Consider the following 10,239-nt stretch of genomic DNA (forward strand, 5'->3'; position numbering starts at 1 on the left):
ATTTCCGTCCCTGTGGTTTCATTTCACTTACAATTAAACCCGAGTTCATTAACCCCGTTAAGTCTGGTTGTTAAACTCATCTACGTGCCCCTCATGTGAAGGGCGGTTTTGTCCTTTTTCTCCCCAAATAAACCTCAGTTCTAATTCGCAATCCCCCTCACGTGAGGGCTGGGTGTATTCGGTGAAAAAAGGACGAAATTGCCCCTCACGTGAGGACACGTTGATGGGTTTAATGACCAGACTTGACGGAATTAGTGAATTCGGGCTTAATTGCAAGTTAAATGAAATCACAGGGACGAAAATCATAAATTTAAAACTATTGGACTAAAACCACATATTTGAAATAACCACGGCTCGAAACTAAATTTGATTTAGTTTATATTTAATAAATGATTTGAATAATGCTTTTCTTATTTCATAGTTTAATCCAATAGTTGTTCAATAAATATTTATTTATGGAAGTTCAGGTGTAAACTAAACCATTGGATTGGATGAGATAAGAGTGAGATTTGAGAAAGAACCCTTTGACCAGAGTTGAAAGAAAACTCCAATAATCACAGACAGGTAGGTATATATTTATTATTTAAGTCAAAGTGTGATTCTATTCCAGTTATGTTTATCTACTATATAATCGATATATATATATATATATGAATGACATTGCAGCGAAAAGGATGAGCCAAGCAAGTACAAGCTCTGGTCCTGGTCCTGGTCCTGGTCCTGGTCCTGCAGTTCCAACCATTCCGGAGAACCATTCTATTTCTATTCCTCCACCTCCATCGCGCCCAACACCGAAACTACCTTGTTTAGATCTACTTCAAGGTAACTTCTCCATCAACTCCATTCTTTTATTCTTTTTCTTTAACCGCTGTTAAAGAATATGTCAAGTAATTTTGAAGTGAGACTGAATTTATGAAGCATTGACTAAATTTAATACAGAATGGTTAATAAATATTAAATAGTATTCTATAGTTGAATCTTGAGAACACAAGATGGATGGATGGGTTGGGTTAGGGGCGCAAACGAGCCGAGCTACTTGAGATCGGCTCGTTAAAAAGCTCGATCGAGCCGAGCTGAATCGAGCCCGAGCCCGAGCCCGAGCTTCACATATCGAGCTCGAGCCAGCTCGCGAGCCTAAACGAGCCTGCTATTTATATGACTTTTAAAAGTATATATTTAACTAGATTTTATCCCCTGTAATATGAGGGTTGTTTTACATTATTCGTTTTTACTATGTATGTATGTATGTACGTATGTATATATATATATATATATATATATATATATATATATATTTGGATTTTAATTTTATTTATTGTAAGAAAGTTAATAATTAATATACTTGAGGTTTGATGATAAAATGGTTTCACAAATAAATGATATGTTATAATCCGGTTTAAAAACTATCTGGGTTTGGTGATACCCATTACCTGTTTATTTTCTTTATTATAAAATTGTTTCTTAATTATAAATAATATCATTTTGTAAATAAAATAGGATATTAATTTTTAGTATATCCCTATTTTATAGGATTTTCATATCAAATATTTGATGAGATTAATTTTTAATATAATGAGATGTTATAATCCGTTTAAGAGCTATCTGAGTTTGGTGAGACATTTACCCGTGAATTCGGGTCAAATGCGTGAGAAGCTTTCATTTACAAATAAAGCAATCTGATGGCTTGAGAGAATGGTTGTTTTACATTTTTCGTTTTTTAATATTTATTTTTTGGATTTTAATTTTCTTTATTGTAAGAAAGTTAATAATATACTTAAGGTTTGATGATGAAAGGGTTTCATAAATAAATGATATGTTATAACCCGTTTAAAAGCTATATGGATTTGGTGACCCATGACCCGTTTATGTTTTTTACTATAAAATTGTTTATTAATTATAAATAATATCTTTTTCTTTTTAAATTGGATATTAAATTTTAGTATATCCCTATTTTACAGGATTTTCATATCAAATAATTGGTAAGATTAATTTTTAATTTAATGAGATGTTATAACCCGTTTAAGAGCTATCTGGTTTTGGTAATACCCATACCCATGAATTTGGGTTAAATCAATGAGAGACTTCCATTTAAAAATCAAGCAATCTGGTGGCTTTCATAAAAGGGGGGAGTGACTACATCGCGACACGTAGGATTTTAGGGGTTTTATTTATATATATTATAGATAATTATTAATTAATATATATAATGTTATGAAAAAATAAATAAATAATATATATTATTTTATACATAAAACTATAATAGATAAAAGTATATTAATATAATTATATAAAAAATAATTGATAAATAATAAACGAGCCGAGCCGAGCTCGAGCTTGAAAATCTACCCACGAGCCGAGCTCGAGCTTTGAAAATAGAGCTCGAAACAAGCCGAACTCGAACTCGAGCTCGAGCTCTGTGTAAGTTAAACGAACCTAGTCGAGTTCGGGCTCAGCTCGGCTCGTTTGCACCCCTAGGTTGGGTCAAGGTTTGGGTCATCACAGGTATGAATCATTTTAGGAAAAAAAGGTTATGATGGGTTTAAGTCTAGATAAGTTAAGTTAAACTTTTGTTTTTTTTAATTTTATTTTGAATTGAAGTTACCTATGTATTATAAAAACGCCCACTGGCGCCCGGGTTACGCGTAGCGCACTTACCAGCGTCCAGGTTGCGTGTTACGCGGATACCGGCGCCCAGTTAGGTGTTTTGCAAGTACCGGCGCCCGGTTACAGGTTTCGTGCGCCCAAGTTATGGGTTGCGTCGCGTGCGTACCAGCGTCTAGGTAACGCGTTGCACGCACCAGCACTCGGTTAAGCATTCGCGCGTAGCACGCCTGGTTACAGGTTTCGAGTGTACATGCGCCTGGTTATGCGTTTCACGCTGCGTACCGTTGTTGACGGTGGCGGCGGTGGGGCTGGCCGCTGACGATGACGTCAGCGATATGTGCTGTTGACCCAAAACGAGCTAACATTTGTTTGACTAATTAATTAAATTACTATTGAAGGAACTAGTAGAGAAGAATACATCAATGTTGGTATTCCGCTTTATGAAGCCGCACTTAAAGGAGATTGGAAGGCTGCTGAACCCATTCTTAAAAACCGGCTAGAGCTTGTGGGTTTTGCTATCACAGAAAACCATGAAACGCTGCTTCACATTGCGGCGTCAGCAAAAAGCACCAAGGCTGTGGAATTTGTCAAGCATTTGGTAGAATTTATGAAAAGAGATGATTTGGAGGTACAAAATAAAAGTTATGATACAGCCCTCAGTTTAGCAGCTGAAGCGGGAAACACAGAAATTGCAAAGATAATGCTGGAAAAGAATTCGGGATTGATTGAAATCCCTAATAAACAAGGGCTGATGCCGCTCTATATGGCAGCTTTGTTTGCCCACCCTGAGATGGTGAGGCATTTGTATGATATCTCGAAAAAAATGGCAGGCGATTTTTGGACAGTTACTAATCGGGGTTGGGTCCTTCAAAAGTGTGTTGAATCTGAAATCTTTGGTACGTAGTTCTTACAAGTCCATTTAATTTATACATCAATCTATGCATTATTCACATAAAGTGACCATAAATAAATTATTACTTTGTAGATGTTGCTATAAAAATAGTTAATGATATCCCCAACGTACTAGAAATCAAGGTCGTAGTTCGGGATATTCTATTAGCTTTGGCTGGGAAGACTAAGGCATTTGAAGGAGAAAAACCGAATGTTGTCTTCAGAGTCATCAAGTCATGTAAGCTTGTGCTCTCTTAATGTATTTTCTTTGCTTCATTATACTTTCAACACATAAACACTCATTATATATATGCATATGCTTGTGATTTGTGGCTTTATTTTAAACTCATTTAGTCATTCCTACTAATATATACGGTTGATATGTCAGTTTTCTCAAAGTATATTGTGAAATGATAGTATTCTTGGTTGTTTTTTTCTTCTAGTTTTTGCAGTGCTTCGCCTGAAGGAAAATAAAGAAAAAGAAAGTGAAGCCCTGCAATTATTAAAAATAATTTGGGGAAAAGCTGCAAAACTGTCCAAAAAGGATATTGATGACATACTCCGAGGATCGCTTGTTGTGATTAAAAAGGAAAATAAAGAAAAAGAATGTGAAGCTCTGCCATATTTAAGAAAAATTTTGGAAAAAATGGACACAGAGCTTAAGATCGAGATTGAAAAGGAAAATCAAGTACAAACAAGAAATACAGCAGATACCTACCCTTCCCGGGTACTTTTTGTTGCTGCAAAAAAGGGCAACATATATTTTATAACCGAGCTCATTCGCTTATATCCTGATGCGATATGGAAAATAGATGATAAAGGAAAAACCATATTTCACTTAGCGATCAAGCGTCGTCATGCAAAGATCTATAACTTGTTATACGAGATTGGTGCAATGAAGGACTTGATTACTTCCATCAAAGACATAAGTGGTAATAACATGTTGCATATGGTTTCAAAGAGTGGTAAGCAAGCTCGATTTGAAGAGGTGTCCGGAGTTGCCTTACAAATGCAACGAGAGTTATTATGGTTTAAGGTACATCTTGATTTTCTATCTTACATATCATCTTTCTTCTTACATATGTTCATAAGGTCAACTTAGATGCCAAACATTTAATGATGTTGTACAAACTCAAAGCTTAGAAAATTAACTAAAATAGAGCCTGACGCATAATGTATACTATTCATATAACCTTCTAAATCATTTTATTTAAGTATTTATTTTATTAAATCATATTTAATACCTATACTACTTACGATAATTTAAAGTACAAAAGAATGTTAGTAGGCCAATTTGATGTCACGTGTTAAGTGTTTTGATGGACGCCAATGAAGAGAAAGGTTTTGAATAGTTAAATTGACTTGATGTATTAATTAATAACACACACACACATTTGGGGTTTTCATCATTCGTACTTCTGAGTAACCCCAATTCCGTCCGGCCACTGACGATACGAAGCTCCTTCTTCAAGATCCGGTAACAACAGCCCTATTAACCCTTACCGGAGCTCTCCAACACGTCCATAACACCACCGCAGCTCATTATTCTCGCTGTACTGTTGTTTCCGGCTACTGTTGTTAACTGCCGCCGCCGCCGTCGTCTATTGCCGCCGCCGGAAAAACGATTAAGGCTCTGTGGAGGTTGCTGGGTTGCTGCGAGGTGTTATCATTGAAGGATCTTAGCTGATTCATCCTCTGCCGCCACCGTAACACGTCACCGGAGCTCCGCCGTCGCCGCCGCTCAACGCCGCCGCCGCCGAAACTCAAGGGTTGTAGATTGTGTCACGTTTCTAGCTTATTCTCGTTAGCTCACGGTGTCTCATCCCGGTTTCAATATTGGTGACTTGCTAAAATCACGGTGAGATCGTTTCATATCTTTTATTTTTGTTGGCAATAGGCCTTGATGCTGCTAGAGTAGTCAGTCCAATTTATCTGTTACTGTGTGCCGTGTGTCTATTATTATTATTATTATTAGTTTTTGTTACTACTATTATTATTATTATTATTGATTTGGTGTTCTATTGCTTGTGTTTGTGTGATTAGTTGCAACCATAGAGCGTAGGAACCATGACTATTACCTGAGACCATGTCCTGAATCGAGGGGTGTAGGAAAGAGTAAAGATAGGGAGCGTATATTGCGTTTGGCTTCTTGGAATGTAGGAACATTAAATGGTAAGTTGTTAGAATTGGTAGATGTGCTTAAAAGACGTAGGGTTCAGATAGCATGCCTCCAGGAGACTAAGTGGAAAGGACATAGAGGGGCTGAGTGTAATGGGTATAAGTTGTGGTACTCGGGGTCTGATGGAGCTAGGAATGGAGTGGGGTTTCTAGTGGCTAAGGAAATACACACTAGTGTGGTGGAGGTGATAAGACATAATGACAGGATTATGGTGTTGAAATTAGTACTAGGAGAGGAAGTAGTGGCAGTAGTCTCCGCCTACGCGCCTCATGTAGGCCTAGGGGATCAGGAAAAGAGAGAATTTTGGGATTGCCTAGACGCAGTGGTAGGGGGCATACCTAGGGGGGAGAGGATTTGCATAGGAGGTGATTTTAATGGACACATTGGTAAGGCTAACGATGGTTTTCAAGCCGTACATGGGGGTTTCGGTTTTGGTGATAGGAATGAGACCGGAACAGATCTTCTAGAGTTTGCGGTGGCACATGACCTAGGTATTATAAATTCTTTTTTTAGGAAACGAGATTCTCATTTAATCACTTTTAGCATTGGCGGACGCGACACGCAAATTGACTACCTTTTGAAGAGGCGAGGAGACCGACGTTGGTGGAAGGACTGCAAAGTCATACCTGGGGAGGCAGTTGTGACTCAACATCGACTACTAGTGACTGATATAGCCTTCAGAAATAAGCTGACTGTTCGAGAGAAGAAAGGTACACCGAGAATTCGATGGGGAAATTTGAAGGACGAAAATCTCCTTCTGTTTAAGGATAAACTCATACTGCATACGCGGGCTCGACTAAATGGGGACTCAACTCATATATGGGAAGCTATGGAGACAAAGATCATCCAAGTAGCAAAGGAGACTCTCGGGGTCACAACAGGAAAGTCAAGTGGGCATAAGGATTCTTGGTGGTGGAATGACGCAGTGCAAGACAAGATAAGGGACAAACAAGGATGTTTTAGGGAGCTAATGAGGTGCACGAATGAGGAGGAGCGAGTGGATTTGAGGGACAACTACAAAACGGCCAAGATAGAGGCAAAGAAGGCAGTGGCGGAAGCAAAGAAGGCGGCCTTTAAACGGATGTATGAAAGTCTAGAAACAAAAGAGGGGGAACATGCTATGTTTAAGATTGCCAAAGCCAGGGAGCGTAGAAGGCAAGATCTAGGACCGGTGAAGTTCATAAAGGATACAGATGGGCATGTACTGGTCAAGGAGCAGGACATCAAGCTAAGATGGCAAACCTACTTCCACAATCTTTTTAACAATGGGAGAGCTTACCAAAAAGAACATGACAACACAAACTTTCATCGACAACAATCGAATAACTGCTACTGCCGACGGATCACACGAGAAGAGGTGAAGGACGCACTTAGGAGGATGGGAAGGTCTAAGGCGGTTGGCCCAGACAACATACCCATCGAGGTGTGGAAGTGTCTGGGGGAGGAAGGAGTCATGTGGTTAACTACTCTGTTCAATAGTATTCTCAAATCAGGTAAGATGCCAGACCAGTGGAGGAGCAGCGTTGTAGTTCCTATCTATAAGAACAAAGGAGACGCCCAATGTTGTGGTAACTACCGAGGAATCAAACTACTAAGTCATACTATGAAGCTATGGGAAAGAGTGATTGAGGTTAGACTTAGACGAGAAACTCAGGTTACGGTCAACCAATTTGGCTTCATGCCGGGGCGTTCCACCACAGAGGCAATACACCTTATAAGAAGATTAATGGAAAAGTATAGGGAGAAGAAGCGTGATCTACATATGGTGTTTATTGACCTAGAAAAGGCCTACGACAGTGTGCCACGACAGGTGCTCTGGGAGTGCTTGGAGGGTAGAAGAGTGCCCAGGAAATACATAGAGATAATTATGGATATGTATACCAGGAGTGAAACAAGTGTCCGTGCGCCAGTGGGGGATACTGATTTCTTTCCTGTAGAGGTAGGTCTTCACCAGGGGTCAGCGTTGAGCCCGTTTCTTTTTGCAGTAGTCTTGGATGAGTTGTCAAAGTCGATTCAGGGGACTCTCCCGTGGTGCATGATGTTCGCAGACGATATTGTGTTACTTGCTGAGAAAAAACAAGATCTAAACATGAGGCTTGAGGAGTGGCGAACAACCTTAGAGACAAAAGGTTTAAAGATTAGCCGATCTAAGACGGAGTACCTACACTGTGATTTTGGTGAGATAAACGACAGTGAAGACGCACACATCACAATTGAAGGGCAGGTGGTCCCGCAGGTAACGAAGTTCAAGTATTTAGGATCATTTGTACAGAGCGATGGGGAATTAGACAGTGATGTGACCCACCGAGTTCAGGTAGGATGGTGTAGATGGAAAGCAGCCACAGGTATATTATGCGACAAGAGTTTCCCGACTAATCTGAAGGGAAAATTCTATAGGGTGGCAGTTAGACCTGCAATGCTATATGGAACAGATTGTTGGGCCATCAAGAAGGCACAAGTGCGGAAGATGGAGGTAGCAGAAATGAGAATGCTACGTTGGATGTATGGGCACACAAGGCTAGACAGAATAAGAAACGTTGTGCTTCGCGAGAGATTAGGGGTGGCGAACATAGCAGACAAGATAAGAGAGTGGAGATTGAGATGGTTTGGACATGTAAAGAGAAGACAGACGACGAATCCTGTTAGATCCGTAGAAAACATTACTATAGAGGGGAGGAGGGGTAGAGGACGACCGAAATTGACTTGGGATGAGAGGATTAGGCATGATTTGATAGACCTAAACCTCTCCGAGGACATGGTTGAGGATAGGAATTCGTGGAGAAGTAGAATTAAAGTTAAGGATTTTTAGAGAGAATTGAATACCTTAGGGCTTAGACTTAACTTATTTAGGTCACATACCATAATGGTATTTCCCTTACATATTTTATTATTATTATTATTATTAGCTTTTATATTGCGGTTAAACTGTGACATTTTTATTAATATTATTATAATTAGTAGTAGTTTTTTATATAACTGTTAAACTTTGATTTCCTTTTTTTGCTTCATACACATGTTCTTAGAGCCGAGGGTCTCTCTGGAAGCCACCTCTTTATTCCTTTGGATAGAGGTACGGTGTGCCTACATCCCACCCTCCCCAGACCCTACCTATAGCTCTGCTGTTGGTGGGATTTTACTAGGTATGATTGATTGATTGAAATTGACTTGATGTACTTTGCAGGAGGTCGAGCACATGATCCCACCTCAATATAGAGAAAGGAAGAATAATGTTGGCGAAACACCACGAGAGTTATTCACCAAGAAACATGCAGACTTGGTAACCAAAGGCGAGCAATGGATGAAAGATACGGCATCTCAGTGTATGGTGGTTGCAACCCTCATAGCCACCATCGTATTTGCAGCCGCTTTTACACTTCCAGGTGGATACATCCAGGGCACCGGTATTCCTTTTTTCCGCAAAGAACCAGCCCTCATTATTTTTGTGATCTCAGACGCAATTTCTCTAATATCCTCATCTACCTCGATTCTCATATTCTTATCTATCCTCACATCACGTTATGCTGAAAATGATTTCTTAGCCTCTTTACCAAATAAACTAATGTTTGGTATTGCAACACTTTTACTCTCTATTGTAACCATGATGATTGCATTTAGTGCGAGTTTCTTTGTACTTGACGATAAAATAGTTAAGTGGGTGCCAATCACTATCACCAGTTTGGCTGCCATGCCGGTCATTCTATTCGCCATACTACAATTCCGAGGGATATTTATTACTCAACATATGGATCTAGATATCTCTTTAGGCCCAAGAAACGCATCCTTTACTAGTAAAACCTTTGTTGCATTTTTTCCAACATTCATGTACTTTTTCATCCATGTTTGTATTGTTCTTTGTCTTGATATGCTTTATTTTGTATTGTAAACCTGCAATCATTTTGAGTAAAATAAATAACGTTGTTTTGTTTCATAAGTTTCTTTTAATTTGTTATCATTTTTTATAACACATATCCCACGTTGAGTGGTTTAAGATTTGTGATTCAATGTTTATTGTTAGAAAGCTTCAAAATTATTTAAGAACTTTGAAAACTCTCAACAACTAACTTTTTCTAAAAAGGTTTTTTATATATTAATATTATTTTAGTATAGTTTTATCACTTTTTATATTAATATTTACGATTACAATTATGCAAATTCATTTTTGCACATATCTAAAAAATATTTACACGTGTAAACTTCTTATTACATAAATTTTACACATATGCAAACTTATGATTTATATATATAATAAAAAATTTATATATAAAATAGGGTGAAGTTAAAATAAAATGTATGGCTTTTGTAAATAGAATAAAAAATAATTTAGTCCATTGATTTTGAATTTTAAGGGATTGAGATTAGTTGGAAAAAAAATTAAATATAAAAGAAGGGAAAAAGGCATAATAGGAATAACCTACCTCCTCCTCCTCCGTACTACAATGCTTTGTATTATCACTTTGTACTACTTTTGTTCTTAGCCACCATCCTCCTTGCTTTTGTTATTATCCCTCTCTCCCTCTACAAGATGTTTCTCTCCTCTTGGGCCGATTATTTTTGACCATTGCCGA

At 38.3% G+C, this 10,239-nt stretch overlaps 1 protein-coding gene across 1 annotated transcript; it reads left to right on the top strand.

Annotated features, from left to right (window-relative positions):
• Positions 1-674: 674 nt before the first annotated feature.
• On the top strand, positions 675-9,557 carry LOC143569950 (uncharacterized). Its single transcript, XM_077055731.1, has 5 exons — positions 675-822; positions 3,003-3,500; positions 3,590-3,733; positions 3,939-4,531; positions 8,856-9,557. The coding sequence occupies exons 1-5, from the start codon at positions 675-677 to the stop codon at positions 9,555-9,557; spliced, it is 2,085 nt and encodes a 694-aa protein (XP_076911846.1).
• The last annotated feature ends 682 nt before the right edge of the window (positions 9,558-10,239 follow it).

Source organism: Bidens hawaiensis, unplaced genomic scaffold, assembly GCF_021521415.1.
Source record: "Bidens hawaiensis isolate Kalapana, Puna unplaced genomic scaffold, B.hawaiensis_p1.1 tig00024807_1, whole genome shotgun sequence".
NCBI classification, from domain to species: domain Eukaryota; kingdom Viridiplantae; phylum Streptophyta; class Magnoliopsida; order Asterales; family Asteraceae; genus Bidens; species Bidens hawaiensis.

Coding starts and splice junctions, on each gene's coding strand:
- LOC143569950 (XM_077055731.1), top strand. CDS start 675: ATGAGCCAAGCAAGTACAAGCTCTGGTCCTGGTCCTGGTCCTGGTCCT. Junction 3,501..3,589: donor TGTTGAATCTGAAATCTTTG/GTACGTAGTTCT, acceptor ATTACTTTGTAG/ATGTTGCTATAAAAATAGTT. Junction 4,532..8,855: donor GAGAGTTATTATGGTTTAAG/GTACATCTTGAT, acceptor TGTACTTTGCAG/GAGGTCGAGCACATGATCCC.